General features: G+C 49.5%; 2 protein-coding genes across 2 annotated transcripts in view; both read right to left on the bottom strand.

The window, feature by feature from the left end:
- LOC309400645 (phosphatidylinositol 4,5-bisphosphate 3-kinase catalytic subunit alpha isoform-like) overlaps positions 1–192 on the bottom strand; it is a gene marked incomplete at its 5' end in the record, with an annotated part of 27,797 nt that extends 27,605 nt beyond the window's left edge. Inside the window, 1 exon segment of the mRNA XM_081969208.1 lies at positions 188–192. Within this exon segment, the coding sequence (XP_081825334.1) occupies positions 188–192 (5 nt within the window).
- Positions 193–479: 287 nt separating this feature from the next.
- On the bottom strand, positions 480–20,608 carry LOC309400860 (zinc finger CW-type PWWP domain protein 1-like; the record flags this gene model as incomplete). The annotated part of the gene is made up of 15 exons (XM_081969575.1): positions 480–949; positions 1,220–1,363; positions 3,014–3,077; positions 3,434–3,531; positions 3,642–3,717; positions 5,542–5,625; positions 7,178–7,282; positions 7,765–7,840; positions 11,699–11,819; positions 13,234–13,350; positions 14,698–14,850; positions 15,182–15,330; positions 18,895–18,952; positions 19,424–19,502; positions 20,399–20,608. The coding sequence occupies 15 exons, from the start codon at positions 20,606–20,608 to the stop codon at positions 780–782; spliced, it is 1,704 nt and encodes a 567-aa protein (XP_081825701.1). The 3' UTR covers positions 480–779.
- Positions 20,609–22,659: the final 2,051 nt, after the last annotated feature.

Below are 22,659 nucleotides of genomic sequence, written 5' to 3'. Positions count from 1 at the left end.
CGTCTGGAGGAGAGAGAGCGGAAGGGGGGGGGGATTTGTCAACCCTTTCAAAACCCAAACACCCACCGGATCAAAATTCAAAGTGACTCGTATTTATGACGGTGGCAGCGTCTCCGTGGTTAGGCGTTCCCCTTTTGCGACCTTCTGACAAGCAAAGTCAGAAGAGGGGGAGGGGAGCTGGACTCACATCATCGTGTCACGAACTCAACAACCGCAGCGATTTGCTTAACAGCGGTGGGGAGGAAGGTCGCAGAATGGGGCAAAGCTCGCTTAACAACCGTCTTGCTTAGCAACAGCAATGTCGGCCTGGTTTGTGGTTGCTAAGTGGACCAGCATTTTCACAAGATGTTGGTCTGAATGTTGCTTATAATTCAGGCCCGGGAGCCTCTCCCTGCTTTGGGCCTTTTATGAGGGGGGGTGGGGGGGGCAGAGGGGGGGTATCAAGAGGCAGGGAGGAGGGTCTGAATTGAAAACCGGCTTTTAATAGAGCTTGGGGGGGTGAACCAGAGCGGGGGGGGGGGGGCAGGCAGGAGGTGCCAATCCAGCCCCTCAGACCCCCCCCCCACAAGAGCTCTTTTTCCAGGCAAAACAATATAAACCTCCCAAGTCAACCAAACTCCCGAATGAAAACTTTTGCCAGTCTTCCGCCATCGGATCCCGGCTCTCTTCTCCTCCCAGCAGAGCCCCAGAGAAACCTGTGGGGGAGGGGGGACTCTTCCTCCTCCTCCTCCTCCTCCTCTCCTCCGTTGGGGTTCCCCAGCTGCGGCCTTTCCCTCCGGTCAGATTCCTCTGGGCCCCGGGGAGCCCCCCGGCCGGTTGGAGCGGCCTTTCTGGCTGGGCGGGGGAGAGCAGGCGAAGTCGGCAGGGCTGGTGCCTGGCCCAGGGCGGAGGGGGTGCCTGGCCGGAGGCGCCTGGCAGGGCGGCAGGGAGAAGGATCTCTTGGAGGAGCCTTGGCAGGAGGAAGAGAGGAGCCCGTTAGGAGGAGGGGAATGGCGGCTGAGCCCCCTTTTCTCTGAGTGACCTCAGACCCCCCCCCCCCCCCCCAGACAGGCAGGCCCTGCGCTGGATCAGAAGAGCCTTCCTTGCTAAAACTCCTGCTGCTGCCGCCACCGAACCCCCCGCCCCCCCCCCCAGTATCACAGGCGCACCCAGCAAATACATATTCATTCACTCACCCACCCATCCTCCCTCCCTCCCTCCCTCTCCCTCCCTCTCTCACCTTTCTGACTACTCTCCTGTTTTCCTGCTGCTCGCTCAGATCCTGGGAGTGTAGCTGCAGCTGTGGGGTCAGTTCTCTCTGGCCGGCTCTTCTTCAACGCAGGGGAGGCATTTTCAAGTCCTCCCGACACAGGATTTTTCTCCCCTGTAACAAAACACACACACACACACACACACACACGTATGTTATGGCTGGGGACAGGGATCCAAATTGTTTTCTCCCAGAAATGAAATAAAAATGAAGTCCAGAATGGTATGGGGTCTCCTGCTTGGGTGAGGGGGTTGGACTGGAGGACCTCTGGGGTCCCAGCCCACTCCGTTATTCTTTCTGTGATCACGTGTATCCATCTCCTCAAGCCCAAAGAAAGGAACGTCACACAGGATCTCCTGTCCTGGGCAGGGGGTTGGACTAGAAGACCTCCAAGGCCCCTTCCAAGCCTAGGAGTCTGTGTTCCTTCCGCATCCGAGTCTCCTCTTCGCTCCGGACTCCCCGGGTTCTGCCAGGGGGTTTCCCAGCAGCAGCAGCAGCAGCAGGGAGGCCGAAGGAGGCCAGGGAGAGCTTTGGCCCCTTGTCCTTCAGGGAAAGGCTGCCCAGGGGCTGGGGATGGGCAGGGGTGGCTCCTCCCCTTGCACCCGCCGCCAAGGGGAGGGGGCTTCTTAGCTTGTGGTGACTGGCTTGGTCCAAGACCACCTTCAGGACAGCAGGAATCCCCTGAAGGGTCAATGCTACGACTTTCTGACCCACAGAGGCAGGGAATGTGGGAGAATATCCCAGGAACACTTTCTTATTTTATTTGTTTATATTTTCCCTCTCTGGACTGCCCATCTCCCTCAAGGAGCAACTTTTTATGGTGTTTTTAATTTGGGTTGGGTTGTTTTGACTTTTTGTTAGCCGAAGTCGGGTGTACGAGAGGCGTGGCCAATAAACAAAGGTCCAATGGCATCGGAGGACACAGGTCAAGGCTGAGAACCGCTGCCCCCCAGTCGGCCCCTCCCTCTGCCTTTCTCTTCTGCACCCCTGCCTCTCCCAGGATTCTCTCTTTCCTTGCACCCGGCTTCTCCTAGGCCAACCCAACCAGTCCAAGGTGCAGGAATTGGGCTTGGCAGGTCTAGAGAAAAGAAGGACCAGGGGAGACATGATAGCAGCCTTCCAATATTTGGGGGGCTGCCCCAAAGAAGAGGGGGGGGGTCAGCCTATTCTCCAAAGCACCAGAGGGCAGGAAAGGAAGCCATGGATGAGAAACCTGAGGAGTGTATTTTTGAGGTACACGGAGACAAATTCCTTGTGTGTCCAATCACACTTGGCCAAGAAAGAATTATATAATCGGGGAAAGAAGCAACCCCGAATTAGATACAGATGCAGATAGAGATGGACAGAGTTGGAAGGGACCTTGGAGGTCATCTAGTCCAACCCCCTGCCCAAGCAGGAGACCCTAGACCATTTCTGACAGATGGCAGTCCAGTCTCTTCTTGGAAGCCTCCAGGGATGAAGCTCCCACAACTTCTGCAGGCGACTTCTCTTCCATTGGTTCTCACAAAAATTAAGGAGACATTTCCCAGCAGCGAGAACCATTAACCAGTGGAACAGAAGTTGCCTCCAGAAATTGGGGGGTGCCCCATCACTGGAGGTTTTTAAGAAGAGCCTGGGCATTCTGTTAACCCCGTTGGTTGACCTCCGGGTGTTCGACACCCAGGAAGAACTGAGAGCTGCAGAGCGTCTTCGGCTTCAGGGATAGAAAAGGGGAGGGGCGACATAGAAGCTGCTGGAGAAAAAGAGGGAAAATAAAGCATATACCTTTTGCAACGATGGTCTTCTTGATATTTGCATTTGGTTTCACTCCTGGTATTTCACGAAGAAGCTGGAAAAGAAAGAAGATGCTTTGCTTGCTGGAGAGCCGAGAGCGGTTTGGCCTCCCAAAGATCCCGTCAGCAGGCAGCTGAGAAGGGCAAATGGGTGCAAAATGAGGGGCAATACAATACCATAGCAGAGTTGGAGGGAACCTTGGAGGTCTTCTAGTCCAACCCCCTGCCTAGGCAGGAAACCCTCTACCGTTTCAGACAGGTGGCTCTCCAACCTCTTCTTAAAGACTTCCGGTGTTGGGGCATTCACAACACTGAGAGAGGCTAAGAAGTGTTTGCGCCCTCCTTAGCCCCCCGCAGGGCTGGGCTGCCATCCTGGACTGCCCACCTTAAACCTGCCTTTCTCTTGGCTCACCTTTTCTGGATCCTTGCCGGAGGTTGTGGTGTTCTTATTCCCAGCCTTTGTTCCTGGAGTCCCTTTGACCCGAGGCCTGGAGGCCGCATTATTCTGCTCTACGGTACCAGAAGGAGCCACGAACAGGAGGTGAGTTCCCTCGAGGGAGGGAGGGAGGGAGGGAGGGAGCCTGCTTTGTGCATTTCCCATGTGGGACTCCCAGCATTACCTTTCAGGATGTTGTCCCCTTGGGGAGATTCTTTGTGCTTAAATCGGCTGTGGAACCCAAATCGCCTTATTCTCTCCTAGAGGGCAAAGGGAACGATAGCGATAACCTAATAGAGTGAAGACACGGTTGACCTTGCGGGTCATCTAGTCTAACCCTCTGCCCAAGCAGGCCCTACACCATTTTTGACAGAGAGGCAGAAAAAAACAGCTAACCGAGGCAGATTCCTTCTCAAGAGCCTGGTCTGCTTCTGAATCCACCCATCCTTCCTCCCTGGCTGAGCCCGCCTGAGCCCAAGTAAGAGAAACAAGTAAGTTTCGTTTTAAAGTACTCAACGTTTGCCTTCTTGTCTGAAACACACACTGGAGATGTCTGTTGCCCGGAGTTTCTTAATAAAGTTAATAAAGGTGGGATACATAAATCATTAATTCAAACACATGTTTGTGGGAGAGAAAGGTGGGTCAGTGCAAGTCAGGCAGCATATAAATGTCATATATTATTTTTGATTGATTGCAGGATTTGCTGGAGGCAGAGCCGGCATTTCTGTCCACCCTGCGAGCCTTTCCCAAGGACCTGAGGTAGGCGGATGTAACCTTTTGATGGTCTTAGAAAGATATATCCTCGCAGGACTGTCCCAACAAGTAAGGCTTCCTTTTGTCATCATCACAATCTCCGTACCCTGAGGAAAATGGTAGCCCTTGCCCCTCCCCTCCTCCCCCAGGTCCACGTGAGGCAGAAGCCTTAATCACCGACCTATTTAAAATATGAGCAGCTTGCCTTGCAAGGCTGACTGCCTTAAACCGAAGGAGAGGATTCAGATAAGGAATGAAAGATCTCCTCTGGGCTTATTTGAAACAAGGCACTTCAACGGCATCGGATTTTACTTGCTGCATCCCCTCAATTCAATGCAGGGTTTAGAAATAGGAAATATAAATCAATGAATGAGATTTTGCAAATGGCCTTCTCCACGCCAGCAAGGCAGCCATCAGGGCCATAACGAAGGAAGCCGAAATGGAGGGATTATTTTAATAGGCAGCCCCAAACAGAAAGCCTGAATAAGAAGAAGTCAGCAGGTGTTTTAACCACGGGGCCTTTTCTCAGTGCTGAGTTTAAAAATCTCTCCATCTCTTTAAGAGATGGCGTCAAATTTCACACACACACACACACCTGGAAAATTGCTCTGTGGCTTCTATTGTGCCTGCTCTGACTCACTGTGGATTGTGCTCTTCTGATAAGGTATATACTATATAGCCTATGGACAAATCAGCCGGTGGGGTTTTTTTTCCACCTTGGTGACTCTCCCTGTCTGTCACCAGAAAAATCTCTGCCAATCACAGGGCTGCAGCACACAGGGGGGGGGGGGGGGCTCATTGGAGTCACAGGAGGCTGGCTGTCCCATTGAGGCTGTCCCCCTCTTTTCCTATTCTGTCATCATAACCCAGCCTGAATAGTGACGAAGAGATGACACATCTTCAGGCTTTTCTTGGACAATGTTGGGAAATGGTGTGTGTTGGGGAGAGGAGACAAAGACAATGACGGGGGGGGGGGGAGAGGTCGCCAAAGTTTGTGGGTGCGTTTTGAGGCAAGTGAGGCCAGCCCTAACCTTCTGGGTCCCTAAAAACCAAACTGCCACAAATCAGGCCTGGGACAACTAGAAGACCGTGGATTGTGGTGGGGTTGGCAGTTCAGCATCTAGATGAGGGATGGCCATTGTGGACTTCAACTCCTAGAATTCTCCAGTTAAAGGGAATCGAAGTCCACAAGGCTTCAAGTGGCCATAATTTGGGGACTCCTCCTGGACTGGATCCTGAAGAAAAGCGTGAGAATATATGGGGACGGTTATTCCAAGGGGGGGGGGGTTAGAATTGCTCCGCTGAACGCAACCTTTGTACCGGAGTCCCACCTGGATGCTGATTCCCTCTGCCTCTTTGGCCATTTCCAGAGCCGCTTTGAGGTTCTCCTTCTCGCTTCTGCTCCTGGGCTTGGCCTGCAATGGAAGAAGGTTCGCATCAGGGCTGCGATTCGGGGAAGAACTGGCCACGCAGCTCCTTCCAGAAGGTCAAAGCAACCGCTTTGTCACCAAGGAATTCTTATGGCTGGCCCCCAGGGAGGGTGCTATTCATCCTCTCTTGGGGCTTCCCTTCTGTCCCTTGTTGGTTCTCAGCCCCCCCACCCCCCCACCCCCAGAAATGAGGTGGCCTGGAAGGGAAGGAAGAGCCTGGGGTGGGGGGAAGAAGGACGGGGTCAGAAGCCGGCCTGGCTTCCTTTTGGCTCTTCCCTTTTTTCACACAGCTGGGGAAAACCTTAATTTACCTTAGGGAGAAATGTTGTGGCTGTTGCGACTGTTGTGTTAAAAAGGACACTCTTGGGAGAAGAATGGGTGGGTTAAAGGAGTGGGCCCCAGTTCATACAGGTAGTCCTCAATTTATAACCATTTGTTTAGTGATGATTTGAAGTTACGCCAGCACCGAAAAAAAGGTTTTTCATACTTACGACCATTGTGGTCACCTGATCAAAATTAAGATATTTGGCAACTGACTCGTATTTATGACAGTCGCGGTGTCCCCTTTTGCCACCTTTTGACAGGCAAAGTCAATGAGGAAGCCAGATTCACTTAACCACCGTGCTACTGACTTACCAGCTGCAGTGATTCACTTAACGACTGTAGCAAGAAAGGTCGTAAAATGGGGCAAAACTAACTAAACAACAGAAATCTGGGGCTCTCTTGTGGTTGTAAGTCAAGGACTACCTGTAGAGTGCCTGCCTGCCATGATTAATATGACGAAGCCCTCGTTTTGCTCGTTCCCCACACCCTCTTGCAGACCCTTTCTCCTTTTATAAAAGCTCCAGAGGGTTTCTTGTAAATCACTCTGGGCAGAGAGAGAGAGAGAGAGAGAGAGAGAGAGAGAGAGAGAGAGAGAGAGAGAGAAAGGGGGGGGCTGTTTTGTACCAGGACAGAGTCTCAACTCATTGAGTTAAATAAAGGAAGTCATGTGACTTAAAGAGCCGGAAAGGCATCAAGGGAGTGGTCTTCCTTGATACGGTGCCCTGACAGCCCACCCAGAGTTATCATTCAGAGGAAAACCTGGGGGAACTCTTGGTCTGCTGGGTCGGAATAAGTCGGCGGTCGTGGCTGCCCACAGAGTACAGCCGTAGTAGGGGATTATCAAGGAGGCCCCGGAGGTGGGAAGAGGGTGGCCTTACAGACCAAGGGATCAAAATAGGCCAAGGGTTTTCATCAAAGCAGGGCAGGAGATCTCCAGACCTGGCCACTTGTGGGCTGCTTCAGCTCCCAGAATTCTTCAGCCACCCGGGCAGCCCACAAATTTTTAAAGTTGCCAAGTTTGGAGTCATGCGCCACAATTCTTTGCAACCAGCTACAGATCCGTGTGGAGAGTCACCCGCTGGGGAGGCTCAGGGAGAGGCACCAGCTCTGTCACTTCTGTACGCGTGGGTTGTGATGCCCGCACACATATGACAAAAGCCTTGGCTTTAGTGGCTTGCTTCGCAAAGAAACCCTCAAGCAAAGCCCCTCTTACCACGGCATTTCCTTCCCCGGGTGGCTCCCCGTAGTTCTTCAGCAGGGAGGCAGAGATCCACGCGCGGGTCACAGAGTGGCCAAAGAAGGTCACGTGGTACTTGGACTAAACCGGAAGGAGAGGAGGGTCAGTGGCCATTTTGGGGAGAGGCTGCCTGTCTCAGAACGGGAGCACCAGGAGGGGTGTGTGCCCTTGACTGGAGCGAAGAAACAATGATCTTTGCAACGAAAGTCATGGAATAAGAACGGGAAAGCCAGTCTAATTGCCCAGTTCCCCCGCCCAGACACTGCTTGACTGTCCCCAGTGGAGGGGGGGGAGGGGAATGCAAATCTCCTTTTGGAAAGGGGGCACTTGCCTGGCACCCACTCCTCCATTTGCTTTTGGGGCCATTTCATTGGCCTCTGGCTGTCTTCCATTTTTTTGTTCCCCCTTAGCTGTTTGCAGCTGGGCTTCCGGCATCCCCCTTTTCCAAGGAATTCCCACTAGATAGAACTCTTCTCCCGCGTGGTCTGATTGTCATGTGTGACCACATGTGTGGGGTATATGTGTACAGAGAAACGTGGTACGGGGCAAATGCAATACTTAACAGGAAGTGAGTCTGCCTGGGAAGAAAACAGGAAGTACTCTCCAATGTCGGGGTCGGCTTCTATGATTCCTGGCCACCTAAAAACAGAGGCATGAAGGAGAGCAGAAAACATTCAGCTGTGAGGATGCCCGGTGGTCAAGTTTTAGTTAATTAATTAAATTCATTTTTTTCTAACGAAGAAAACGTATTCCCTTCTTTTGTCTGAAAAATCTTGAAAGCACCACAGTGAAAATGTCACATTAACTCATAATTTGCCTGCAAAAATTGGCTCCCTTCCTAGAGGAGAGGGCGACAGAGAACATCAGGCTGGCTTCTGCATCAGACAGATAACTGCGTTATGCATAGCAAAGCTTACTGCAGGTGGTCTTCGACTTATAACTGTTCATTTAGTGACCGCTGGAAGTTACAGCGGCCCTGAAAAAAGTGACTTTACACTTATGACGGTTGTGGCATCTCCATGGTCACGTAATCAAAATTCAAATATTCTGACTCATGTTATGTCCTGGGGTCACATGATCCCCTTTTCTGAGTAGCAAAATTAACGGGGGAAGCCAGATTCACTTAGCAACCGTGTTACCCACTTAGCAACAGTGCAGTGGTTCACTTAACCCTTGTGGCAAGAAAGGTTGGGAAATGGGGCAAAATTCACTTAAGTGTCTCACTTTTCAACAGAAATTTGGGGGCAGAACGGTGGTCGTAAGTCGAGGTCTGCCGTAAGGATAAAGAAGAACCGAAGCCTTGATTCAGAGCTCTGGCCTGTCATTCCATCAACGTCTTAGAAGCGCTGAGAGAAGGTCGAATGCAGGCTGTGTTGATACAAAACACTCGACCGGCTCCGGTAACCAGCCGGCAGGTGCAGTTCTCCAACCGGCAAAGCCCAAGTGTTCCCCTTGGCTACCTTGGTTTCTGTTGTGGTTGCTGGGGCTGTTGTGCAAATCCAGCCTGTTTGTCAAGTTTGACCCAGCCCACAAAGCCAGGAAACGAATTAAATCCAGCGAGCGAGTCAAGTACGTTGCACGAGGCCCTATGACTCTGGAAGACGTTTCTGCAAACCACGGTTTCACACTCCGGTCGCTTTTTGCGGTGCACCACAATCACACCTTTGCGGCAGCACTCGACATCCCTGTCTGTTCCCCGCTGGAGCCAGGGGGAGCCAGGTGGAAACCCCCTCTGCTTCGGAAGCTCTGGGGGAATCCGGCTCCCCTACTTGCCTCACAGGGTGGGGAAGAAGGAGGGAGGAGGAAGAGGAGAGCTTAACGCCACATCATCATCTTCAGCTTGTTTAAGAAAAATAACTTAGTCCTCGACTTACAACAGTTCGTTTAGTGACTGTTCAGAGTTACAACGGCACTGACATGTTTTTTCCACACTTATGACCATGGCAGCATCTCCATGGTCACATGATCAAAACCAAGACAATTGGGAACTGAATCATATTTATGATAGAATAACGGAGTTGGGTGGGACCTTAAGAGGTCTTCTAGTCCAACCCCCTGCTCAAGCAGGAGACCATTCCAGACCAACGGCTGTCCAGTCTCTTCTTAAAAATCTCCAGTGATGAAAGCAACGGCAACTTCTGGAGGCAACTTCTGTTTCACTGGTTAATTGTCCTCATTGGCAGAAAATTCCTCCTTAGTTCTAGGTTGCTTCTTTCTCCCGCCCTCTGGTGCTTTGGAGAATAGGTGGAAACCCCCCTCCCTTCTTTGGGGCAGCCCCTCAAATGCTGGAAGCTGCTATCGTGTGCCCCCTAGTCCTTCTTTTCTTTAGAACCAGACGTGCCCACTTGCAACGTCCCAGAGTCACCTTCCAACAAGCAAAGTCCACGGGGAAAGCTGGATTCGCCTAACAGCCATGTCATCCCTGAAGAACGGCAGTCATTCATTCAAGAACTGTGGCAAGAACAGTCGTAAAAGGGGACAAACTCACTGAAAAACTGTTCTGCTTAACAATATACATTTTGGGTTTGGTGGTGGTCGTAAGTTGAGGACTACTTGTTCTTGGACCAGGAACCATTGCCACAGGAAAGAACTTTACTCAATAGATTGGGGGGTGGGTGGGTGGGGGTTCACCTCTGAGAAAATTGCAGGAAAGCCAAGCCAAGGTGGGAGTGGCCATTATAATTCTGAATTTCCAAAAGGTTAACCCAACCCCCCTGATGCCACTATGGGAGCCAGTCCTGCTCTTTGCCCTTAGTATGAGGGACTTAAAAATCAAAGCACAGGGATGCAAATACTCGCCTTTCCCTGAAAATAAGCCAAGGTCTTATATGAATTTTCGCTCCAAAAGACACATTGGGGCTTATTTTCAGGGAAACACAGTAGCTCTTTCGTAAAATTCAGATACATGACCGAGCTTTGCAAGGGAAAGCGGAGAAGCGTCTCTAGGCCCAGTTCCCCCTTTCTAAGGGGTCAGGAGCCCCATTTCTGGCCAGTCCTCCAGCAGAAGAACTGCAGCTGCTGCATTGGCAAGGGCACTGCAAGAGAGTGGCCACTGGGCCTCTCCATCTCAAGAAGGGCCGGCTGTTGAACAGGCCGCATGAGGCCGAGACAGTTGGGAGTTCTGGAAAGATTCAAGGTCAGGCTGCTGCTTTAAAAAAAGAAAAAAAGCTGAGAGACTTTTCCCTTGCAGCAATGTCCCAAAGCACAATGGGGGTGCAGCATGCACATAACACACACACACACACACACACAGACACACGCCATCCAAATGGGAGAGGAAAAGAGAGGGAGGAAAGGGCCGTGGGTTCCAGTGGCTGCTGATTTCAAAACTTTAAGTGTAAAACTTCCTGAGATTAGGGCCAGAATTCCTCCATGCCTGTAGATTTGATGTGGTCTTTTTATAAAAAAAAGAAAAGAAAAGAAAAGAAATTCCTTCTCTCTGCTAATTCAGGGGCATTCCTCCACAGTACCTTGGTGCTCTGCCTATTCCTTAGTCAATTCCTCAACCCAATGTTGTCAATTTCATAATCCCCCGCCCACCTGAGGATGCCAAAATAAACCTCCATTGCTTACGTAAGGCTTTTCCCAGGCAGGATCCCCCCACCGGTAGAAAAGACAATGCAAGAGGCTGGCATTCAGCGCGGTGGAGAAACCACAATTCCCTTGAAATATTTGTCATAGAAACACCCACACACCAAGATGTTTGAGGAACAAGCGCACTAAGAGGGTGGCTTGGAGCGTGAGTTGTGCGACTGCCACAGCGGTGGCACAATGGAAGTAGAATGCCTTGAGAAAAACTCAGCCTGGACGTGCCTTGGAACAAGCAGCAGGAGGGGTGTTCTGTGCTCTGTCTAACCCCCCTCCCCAATAATCTAGAGACAGGGAAGCCCCTCTGGATGCAGCATTTGTGCCCTCACATGACCAAGAGGTACACACAACACCCCTGTTGCCTTAATTTATAAAAGCCCACCTTGCTATAGGCATCCTTCCTTTCTGGATTTGGCCTTGGGGATTACTTCTCCTGTATTTAGGAATTGGGCATGGCCAGTGAAAAGAAGGGCGGAGGGGGGGGGGGACACGGGACAGGATAGCAATCTTCCAATATTTGAGGGGCCGCCCCAAAGAAGAGGGGGGTCAAATTATTCTCCAAAGCCCCTGAAGGCAGGAGAAGAAGCAACGGAGGGAAACTAATCAAGGAGAGAAGCAGCCTGGAACTAAGGAGAAGTTTCCCAACAGGGAGGACCAATGGAACCACTTGCCTCCAGAGATGATGGGTGCTCCAACACTGGAGGTTTTCAAGAAGAGACTGGACAGCCATTTGACCAGGAAGGTCTCCTGCCTTGAGAGTCCCAGGGGGGTTGGACTAGAAGACCTCCCAGGTCCCTTCCATCTCTGTTATTCTGTTATTCAACCTAAATAATGACGTTTAGCATGCCAGGCTCGGTTGGTGTGGGGCGATGGGCCGTTTTAATAGGACGGGTGGTGGTTTCTGCCTACCAGGGGTATCCATATTGCTTGGCCCATACGAGGGTCCCTGGGAAATAAATGGCATAGACCACGTCGTCTTCGGAGCCCGACCACGTCTCCTCGGGAACACTGCAGCTGTTGTACTGGCGATCTGCAAGGGAGAATAAACATGCCGCTGAAACGAAGTCTGATCAAAGGACTCCCTTATACTCAGCTCCACTGCCAGGAGGGATCATTCCAGGGACACACCGGGGCAGTTTTTCTGGCAGCAATACGGACAGAGTTTTCCACGGCCTCTTCCTGTCCTGCTTTCCTTCCCCAGTCTGGACCTTTGGCCCTGGGATTTCCCGGTGGTCTCCCATCCCAGTTCTAACCCAGTCCAGCCGTAGTTAGCAAGGCCAGCTGAATGTTGCCCCCAAAAGAAGCTTTAGTTGGGCAAATGTGTAGGTATTTCCCTTTCAGTCTGGAGTTAACAGATTAACAGAGCTGGAAGGGACCTTGGAGGTCTTCTAGTCCAACCCCCTGCTGACGCAGGAGACCCTAGACTATTCCAAACAAATTGTTGTCCAGTCTCTTGAGCTTAACCCACAACTTCTGAAGTCCTTCCACTGATTAATTGTTCTTACTGTCAGAAAATTTCTCCTCAGCTCATTTCTTCCCTTCCCTTCCTGTGTTGAATCCTCCTCAGCCAGACCTCTGGATTGTGGTCAGCCATCCTGGGCTGCCTGGGTAGTAATGAAGAGGCTCTTTTCTCCCAGATTAAGCCAAAGCCCCGGAATGACGTCTCCACGCCTTACTCTTATTTAAGAGGAGTTCAGTCAACATGCTAGACGCAGAAACATGCCCTTCGGCCTCTCTGCAAGGTTTGCAAGCTGACTTACTTCAAATCTTCTGAAACAATATTACTGGGGACTGAATCGGGACAGCTGGCCACGTGCCTTGTCCCTGGGGGCTCAGAAGAGCAGACTAACAGACTTGAAAAGGACCTTGGAGGTCTTCTAGTCCAACCCCCTGCTCAAGAAGGAGACGCCATACCAGGGATGGCGAACCTTTTCAGCACCAAGTACCCAAACTGGAATGCGTGTGTGTGTGCGCTCTGGTGCACCGAACACCTGAAGACCAGCTTGCCGGTGCGGGTTTCCGGCGCTGCAGCCCGCATGAAAATCAACTGGCCAGCACACATGTGCTCACCGAAAAACCGAAGGCCAGGGGGCCAGCACACATATGCGCACCAGCCAGGCTGGTCTCTGGGTCTCTGGCGCTCCGGCACATCTGAAGACTGGCATGCGTACCCACAGAGAGGGCTCTGCATGCCACCTCCAGCACATAGGTTCGCCATCACAGCCCTAAACCATTCTGGACAAATTGTTGTCTCCAATCTCTTCTTGAAAACCTCCACCCACAACCTCTGGAGGCGAGTTTCCTGCTTGTCCACGATCAGAGATGCTCAGCCGAAAATGTTTTCCCTTAGTTGAAAGAAAGGAAGCCTCCCCGCCTCCCCCCCCCCCCCGGCCCCTCTTAGTCCACCAGCCCCACCCAGAGGCTTGTGGTTTCTCCTCCTCTACCTGGATTCTGGCTGCAGGACCAGTCCTCGGGCAGGGCTGATGGGTCCACATCGCTGCTGAGCCGCCGCCACTTCTCACAGCTGGGGTAAGAACACTGGACCCAAGCGGTACAGCAGCCTAGGGCCAGAGAAGGGTCAGGAAACGGGTCGGCCATAATCAGAAAAGAAATGGATGTGCCAGGCAGCTGTTCAACCCCGGGAAGAAAACTCCCCTTTGCTGGAATTGGGGCTGGGTGGCCACCTGTCAGGGATGTTGCAATAATAAGATTCCTGCCCCGGGCAGGAGGTCAGATGAGATGGTCCTCCTCCCTCGCCTCTTTCACCACATTGTCTGCAACCCTATTTTTCCCCCTCTCTCTAAGCATCACATGCCCCCTCCTCTCCCTCATTTTTGTAGGTTACTTTATTTATATGCCTCTATTTTTTTCTCAGTTGGAGGTTCTGTCACATAATGATCCTATGTGAGGCCTCCTTTTTATGCTCCCTATTACTCAGACTCCCCACCCTCCTCTCTCTCTCTCTCTCTCTCTCTCTGACAAGATAATAACTTTCACTCTTTCTCTTCTTTCCACTTTCATTCCTTCTGTGGAGACATTAATTACTGTAATTGTCTTATCTCTTTTCAAAGAGAAGTTATAGTTTCTCTCCTTGTGGTTCTACTTTCACTCCAGTTTCCTCCACTCCTTTATGCCCACCTTCCTCTCCTTCCCTCCCTCCTTCTTTCCCTTTCTCCCTTTCTCCCTCCCTCCCTCCCTTTTCTCTTTTCCTTTCTTCCTCCCTCCCTTCCTTCCCCTTCCTTCTCCCCCTCCCTCTTTTCCTTTCCTTCCTGGCATGGCATTAGCTTCTTTAATTAAATTATGCCATGGTCCTTTCTATTCCCCAGGCCCTCCAGAGCACCTTCAAGCCAGCCTGCGGTCATCTCCAATACGGGCAACCTTAAGCACAGAGGACACCTTAGGAGGTGGTGGGCTGACCCTCCAGCTAACTTACAGGGGGTGCAGAAACCCCTTCCCCCGGGATCCCTCTGCCCCATCTACGGGCTTATTTATTGGGCGTGTTTTCAAACCATCCCAGTGTTTGCAGCAGAGGACAGGAAGGCTACTAAACCACCAAGGCCCCAGCCCAAGAGGTCAGGCGAAGCATGAATTTCTGTTAATGAGCAACGGACAACGGTTTGAACTCAGTCCCTCCTGGAAAACGTGGCTCAGTGAGTTCAGTTTGTGGAGCCACCCAGGAATCGACTCTCTCCCTGGGATCGCAGGTGGCTGGATCTACTCCAGCAACAGGCACCCCTGGAACTCCCTCCCATTCTCAGGGACGTTTGGAGAACTACAGAGCTGAAACCCAGCCTGGCTGCCAGGCGTCACTGGTGGCATCTGCCCAGCCACACACACACACACCCGCCCCTTTGCCCATCCTCCCCCTCCCTGGAGTCCTCCTGGAACAGAGGCAGAGTTCAGCTCACGGCCGCCGCTGCCACTTCCTCCATCCTCCTCCTCCTCCTCCTCTGGCGCTTCCTCTGGGTCAGTGACGTCTTGGGCGTCGCCTTGAGCTGCTTTCTTGGGCTCTCCTTTCCGGCTTTCCTTACACCCTACATTGTTTTCTGCCGCTTTCTCATCTGCCAGGAGACAAAGAAAAACAAGTATTTTGCCCTGTGTGTGTGTGTTTCTCCCCCCCCCTCTAAAAACACCAGAAGAGTGATGTGAGAGCCATAGCAGCACCATTGGACTGGAAGAGGGAACGGTGAGCCCTAGCAGCTTGTTTTGAAGCCCTGGAAATAACGTAGATGTCGATTTTGCCCCCGGTCTCTCCGCTCGCTTTCCCTGGCCAGACTTCCATCCACGCCCACAAAACTCTGGCCAACCAAGCTGCAATCACACAGCCCCTTTTCCCTGCCAGCAGAAGTTTGTCACACGGTGTGTTTTGCTTTGTGTTTTCATGAAACGTACTTAGCTTCTTTTCACCCTGATTGGCGCCAGATTTGCTCTGCTTCTTCACTTTGATCTGGTCTTCTTTCTGCCCCACTTCTGAAAGCCCCGCTTTGCTTTTCTTCCGCCAGTCACTCCTCTCCGCAGGTAGAAAGGCCTCCGACGCCTCCCTGAGAAAACCACAGGTGGTGAATTCCCCCCTTCTTGCAAAAGGCTAAAAAAAAGCTACACCTGGAGGTTACTGGCTGCTGTGGAGATAGAAAGTGAGCATCTTAGGATCTGTCTCACTTACGAGGTGACTAACAAGCATGTCCTGAGGCCAGTAACACCAGGCATGTCACAGGAAGGCAAAATCACGAAACTGCATCTCCCTTCCTTTGCCCATGTCGTGCGGGGGAATTCACTGGAGAAAACACTTACGTTGGGAAGGGTGAGCGGTAAAAGGAGACGAGGCTGCGAAAGAACCCGGTGGCTGGACACCATCAAAGCTGACCCCAATCAGAGCATGGAAAGACTCAAAGGAGCAGCAGAAGATGGGAAGAGGGGAAGAGACCCCTCGGGGCCAGAGAATTGCCAAGAGTCGGGCACGGCTGAACGGATGACATCATCAACATTATCGTGCACTTAAGAGAGGCAGAATGATGTAGAGGCCAAACTGGGGATTACGGCCAGGGACAGTTTTCCCAGCCTACGGAGGCTGCCTGGATGACTTTTGTCAATCCCTTAGCCTCCCTCGTGGCATTATTACTGAGGGTGACTGGAGGAAGGAGGGCTGTGCAGGAAGAAAGATGGATATATGAATATAATAACTAAGCAAACCCTCAAAGGGGCCAGTCCTCCATTTTTCTGATCCACTTCTCAATAAAAGCTGCTCTGAAATTCCCGTCATTTGGAGCGACGGAGTGACCCTTTGAGTCTGTCTGATCCAGAGGATGGCTACACGCTTGAGGAACAAAGGAAATGCATGTTTCTGAAGTCAGGTTTACCTCTTTAGAAAAAAAAGTCCATGAAAGAGAGAAGGGGTCACTTAATATGCCACATGAAATAAATAATTATATTATGGTTTAAGTTGATGGCCAGGTTTACACAATAAGTTAGGACAATACCTGAGCATGCTAAACCATAAAGTCTTCGATGTATCCTTCATTATTTTCTTTAGTCTGGAAGTTTTAATGATACCGGCTGTGGACGTTTGACAGCACAGCAGCTCCCTGGATCCTTGCATGAAATACGTCATCTCGAGGGCAGTGCTGCCCAATGGCTAAACAATCTAGATAGCCGGTCCTAGGTTTAGCCACCCCAGTAACTGCTCATACTTCATTTAATTTTATTCCTCACTCAGGCTGTGGGCTTTTAAAATGGTTCACTGCCCTGATGTTTTATATTTTGATACACATTTTATATGCTGCTATTGTGAGTTTTTATGCAGTAATGTAGTGTTTTGTTACACCATGCAAAATCAAGAAATAAAGCGGCACAACAGTATCAACCATTGGAGAAGGTGGGAATTCAGTAAATGTGATTTTTTTAAAATTGTCCAACCACATTTTACCAGTCCAACACGTTGGGGGGATCCGAGATCTAGGCTGCCCCAAAGAAGAGGGGGTCAACCTCTTCCCCAAAGCACCAGAGGATAAGACAAGAAACAAGGAGAGAAGCAACCTGGAATTAAGGGGAAATTTTCTGTCAGTGAGAGCAATTAACCAGTGGAGCAGCTTCCCTCCAGAAGTTGTGGGTGTTACAGCACTGGAGACCATTTGTCTGAAATGACATACAGTCTCCTGCTTGAGCAGGGGTTGGACTAGAAGACCTCCAAGGTCCCTTCCAACTCTATTCTGAATTGAATTGAAATATTCCCCAGACTTGGTTACCAGCATTTTGAATCTCGTCTTATGAAAGGAAAGTTACCTGCCATAATCCCAACTGAGATTAATTACATGTGGAGCAAAGGTTAAGAACAGCCTTCTGGCTATTCATTTTCCCATTCAAAACTAAGGAGCAGCAACTGCCCCTTATTATCTTAACCTCTTTCCCATCCTCCAGGACTGCAAACCATCAGCCGCTCAAGTCTGCCACCTGCATTGTGTGTACTTGGGCGCCACCGTCGGGCCACAAGATGAGGCACACTCACCCGCACGCCACTGTGTTGCTTTCCTAAGTGCTACTAGTGATGGGCTAGAGGTCAGGGGTCCCCAACCACCACCACCACGGTCCGTGGACCAGGACAGGACCAGGACCACTCCGCTGCACGCCAGCAACCGAGCCACGCAAACAAGCAAAGCCCCATCCGAGGGATGCAGGCAGCACGCAAAACCTCATGTCCAGTCCACAGAAAAACCTCTCTCCACGGAACCAGTCCCTGGTGCCCAAAAGGTTGGGGTCCACTGAGCTAGAGGTCAGGGAGGCTGTTGGGGCTTCCTCAGAGCTGAAGCTTCTTCTTCTTCTTCTTCTTCTTCTTCTCCTTTGTAAGCGTGAGTGAGAAAAAAAATACACTAAGAGTTTTCTTCTAAATTTTGCCCCTCTCTGAAAGACAGTCACAAATACCTCAAAGAAGGTGGAAAAATGAGGGGGGGGGAAAGTTCTCTCACTCCTTGCATGAAAATACTTGGTAGGGATGTCCCCGTGGCTTGACTGCCAGTTGAGAATGGCTCGTGTGAGAGCGAAATGCCTGAGGAGGCCTGTGATTGATTATGCTGGAATAACGAACTCACGGTGGAAGAGCCTTCTACCCCTATTTCACTTTTGCGTCCTTTGTTTTCCTTCCCTCTGCCAAAGGAGACCGTTTCCTGCCCTTTTAAAGAACCACTCTTGATCAAATTATCAGCTTCTGATACGGAAGAAGAGAGTCGGAAGGGACCTTGGAGGTCTTCTAGGCCACCCCCCTGCCCAAGCAGGAGACTGTCCAATCTCTTTTTAGACTGTGTTAAATTCAGTACCTTTTGCATGTTACTGCAGTGTTTAGTGCAGATGGCACCACGTTTTCTGTTTCCTTGTTCTCATAGCAACATTTGAGTGGTTGCGGTGGCCTAGAGGGGGAGCTCTCACCTCACAATCAGGAGGCTGTGAGTTTGATCCTAGGTAGAGGCAGATATTTCACTTTCTCTGGGCACCATGAGAATATATCTGCTGAACAAAACTCTGCCCTGGAGACAGGAAGGGCATCCGGCCAGTAAACACTCTGCTAGCTTCATTCAGTTGCCCAGACTCCACCCGGCAAGGGATTATGTGGTTGTTAAAAGGAGGTGATGTTGATACCAACCTTTCTGGGGCTTTTGGAGAAAGAAAGACCCATCAGTTTGGTTCTGCTGCTGTTCTGCTGGATTCTGCTGGTTTAATGCTTTTGTTATATTCTGCAGCCGTTAAATGCAGATTGACAACATCCGGAGCTCAGAAGTAGCAGAATGTTTGAGGAAAAGGAATGGGTTGTTTTGTTTTGAGTCAAAATAATAGATTCCAAAATCGGTTCTACAGCAGATGGTAGTACTGTAGTCGACCTTGGCTGATCTTGAAAAGCTGCGGAGGGCTTGTTGTCACTGTACTTGGATGCGAAACCACAAGGAAGTTCTGGGGGCCGTAGGGTGGGCTAGGGAAAATAAAATCCCCAGAAAGAAGCCGGTGGAACAATTCGGCTTTGTTGCCAAGAAAACCACACGGGCATGAAGAGACAGGAAGCGGAGCTTCCGTCCAGGCAGGGAATTTCACTTTGCTTATAAAAGTGATGTTGTGTTGCTCACCTTCTCGAGCGCCGACCTTCAGCAGACTGTGCCGGAACAAGCCCCTCCCGAAGCTTCTCTAGGAACGACAAGGAAACATCTGGGTGAAGCTCCAGGAGCCAAGTTTCAAAGATGAAAAATAGGTTTAAACGGGGAAAGGTGGAATTTGTTTGATTCGAAGGCTTATTATTACGTTTAGTGACTGCTTTGTTTTAGTTACTGCTACTTATTGGGTTTTTACAAAGCTTTTCACTACTAAAAAGCATATAAGGGCAGTACAGATAGTTCTCAACTTACAACTACAATTGAGCCCAAAATTTCCGTGGCTGAGACCATTGTTAAATGAGTTTTGCCCCGTTTTATGACTTTTCTCATCACAGTTGTTCAGTGAATCACTACAGTTGTCCATTTCAGGGTTTTTTAAGTGAATCTGGTTCCCTGTTGACATTGCAGGCAGAAGGCCACCAAAGGGGACACTCCGACCGTCATAAATATTGAATCAGTTTCAAAGTGTCCCAATTTTGATCACGTGACCACAGATTCAACATACCTGTGCATTCTTGGGGAGATTTTCGGAGTACACTTTGGACAATCTCTTCAAATTGTGCATCAGTGAGACACCCCTTTTCCTATGAAAAGATGAAAAGAGATGGGTGGAAGCAGCTGCATCGCATATGGTAACTATAAAAACTGGCTAGCACCGGAGTGGGGGTTATTCCCCCTACCCCACCCCACCAGATTTTTAGCTCAGAATTGTCTCTGGATCTCTGCGCTTATTTGGTGTGTCCTCGTTCTGGAATTGCCTTGTAAGTTTTTCAACACGATTAAAAGTACTGGTCTTTGGCCTTGACATTTTTTAAACAAGCCTCCCCAGCTCATGCCTTCCAGATGCATTGGAGTTTAGCTTGCATGATCCTAGACTTATATTAAATATATTTGCTCGTCCTTTAAAGTGCCTCAATAGTCTTTGGTTTTGATCTAGAAAGTATGGAATATTTATTAGAAGAATTTCTATCTCATTCCTTCCACACAAAAAAGAGAGACGAAAATATCCAAATATATTAAAGTGATTTAACTTCAGTAAAGGGAAAGTTTCTATTGACTGTACACTCTGCATTTCCCAATCTTCATCTATAAGAAAAGAAAACATCTAGGAGATGCTCCAGAGAGCATCCACAGACAAAAGTAACTAATTTACAATCACAATATAGGTTGTACCAAAAAAAGAGAGAATTTTTTAAAAACGTATGTCAGGAATTTTTGTATCAATCCTTTGTGTTGCGTTCTGTGATTTTACGTTGTATAATTCTACACTGTTTTGCCTTTGTAAACTGTCCTGTGATTTTCCAACTAAGAGCTTACACACACACACAGACAGAGACACACACACACAGGAGAAAAAAGAAAATTTAAATATGAATTGTCCTTCCTAATTTTTCAAGGAGAAACTGGTATCTCCAGGACTCCAATTTTTTCTGCTCTGAAACTCTTCACTCAAGGAAACGAAATCTATTATCCCACCTACATTCTCAATCCTTTCCAAATTCTTCTTGCACTCAGATTTCTTTTCTACATTAGGCATGCTCCCTTTCTGTCTTTTACTTTGCACTGGTGATACATTCATGGATTTGACGGTAACTCCATCTTCTGGTTTGCTGTGAAGCTCCAATTCACCTTTTCCAAAGGGTGTACGGTAGGACTTCCCTACAGGAGGAGCGAAGACTTTTTTGGACATTTTGTTGAATTCTGGAATGAGAGAAGCCACATCTTCATTAGTCGTGTATGAATAATGCAATGCAATAAGACATGAATGAATGAATGTGTGAATGAAGAAAGAGAGAGAGAGAGAGAGAGAGAGAGAGAGAGAGAGAGCAAGAAAGAAAAATAGAAAGATTCAATCCTAACTTACAGAGTACAAGCCACCAGGGATGACTTTATACAAGCTTAAATATTTACTGTTATTTTGGTCTATAACCTGACACCTCTTTTTATTTCATTTGGATACTGTAGTAAGAGACAAATTTCCATTTTCAGTAGAAACTCTGGGAATAACTCTTGTTTTCTGTTTTTGGAAGAAGAAAATTTGCAACGTTTTATTCTCTATGCTCTGACTTTTACCTAAAAATTGAAGAGATACCAGCTGTTTTCCCTTTTCCCTAACTTCAAGAATACACACAGGGTAAGGTGAGGGGGGGCATACATATAGATAGTCCTTGACTTACAACAGTTCATTTAGTGATTATTCAAAGTGATGACGGACCTGAAAAAAGTGACTTATGACTGTTTTTCACAGTTATGACCGTAGCAGCCTCCCCAGGGTCACGTGATCAAAATTCAGACGCTCGGCAACTGACTCGTACTTAGGATGGTTGCAGTGTCCGTGTGTGTGTGTGTCTGTGTGTTTGTCAGGTGATCTCCTGTTGCGACTTTCCAACAAGCAAAGTCAACTGGGAAGCCGGATTCACTTAACAACTGTGTTACTCACTTGAAAACTGCAGTGATTCACGTGGCAACTGTGGCAAGAACGGTCGTACAATGGGGGCAAAACTCACTTAACATCTGACTCGCTTAGCAGTGGAAATTTTGGGCTGGATTGTGATTGTGAATTCTGGACGGCCTGTGCCGGCACGCCCCTTCAGGCTCCCTTGTTTCTGAGTTGTGAGTTGATGGAGGCAGGGATTGGGGCTCTTGGACTGAGCCTTCTGAAAAGCACACCAGCATCCATTTGTTGGGCCCTATTTTGCCACCACAGCAGCAGCACCCAATGCTGAGCTTCCTTCCTGATGGTGGGACCGTGTGAAAGAAAGAGGCTGGCGGGTCTTCACCAAGCAAGCGGTAGGCGTGTGTGAGTGAAGGGGGAAGGAGCTCGCCCAGGGCTCTTCCTCACCTGTTAGCTATAGGTAGCCCTCGACTTATGACCACAATTGAGCCCAAACCCTCTATGGTTAAGTAAGACATTTGTGAATTGGGTTTTGCCCCATTTTACGACTTTCTTGCCACTGCCGTTAAGTGAATCACTGCAGTTGATAACTTAGTAATCCAGTTGTTAAGTGAATCCGGCTTCCCTATTACCTTCGCTTATCAGAAGGTCGGCAAAGGGACCTTGGGACACAGCAGCGGTCATACATGTGAATCAGTTGCCAAGCATATGGATTTTGATCACGTGGCCATGGGGAATGGGGCAACCCCGATAAATGTGAATGTTTTTTTTTAAACGTGTAAACGTGGAAAACTTTTTTCAGTGTCTTTGTAACTTTGAACGGTCACTGTGAGCTATTGTAAATTGAGGACTCTTTGTATAATTAGGAAGAGGATCGTGCTAATCTGGAAAGGGCTGCAGCTGTGTTTAAAAACCACCCAGCCACCACTCAAGGCCATGGGCTGTTGCAGAGGGTGGTAATCAGCAATTGATAGGACCCTTGCTGATTACTACTGCAAGGTCAGGGGATCCCAGAGCAGGTGATCCAGAAGCCCAGTTCTAATCTCACAGAAAGGCGAAGGAGGGTCCTCGGAAGAGACGGTGGAGCAGCCTTAGAGAACAAGCACAGGACAAATTCACATTGCGGTGACTGACCTGAGAGGCATGAAAACAAGCATCACCCTAGCAGCTAATGCTGCCGAAGTAGGGATGGAATAAGCACACACACACACACACACACACACACAATCCCCTTTGAATGACAAGAAAAACTATACAGGTAATCTTCAACTTACGACCACAATTGAGACCAACATGCCTGTTGCTAAGCAAGACGGTTGTTAAGTGAACGTTGCCCTGCTTTATGA

Source organism: Natrix helvetica, assembly GCF_964273705.1.
Source record: "Natrix helvetica genome assembly, chromosome: W".
Lineage (NCBI taxonomy): Eukaryota > Metazoa > Chordata > Lepidosauria > Squamata > Natricidae > Natrix > Natrix helvetica.
The sequence above is the reverse complement of the archived record's forward strand: the minus strand, read 5'-3'. Positions and strand labels throughout refer to the sequence as shown.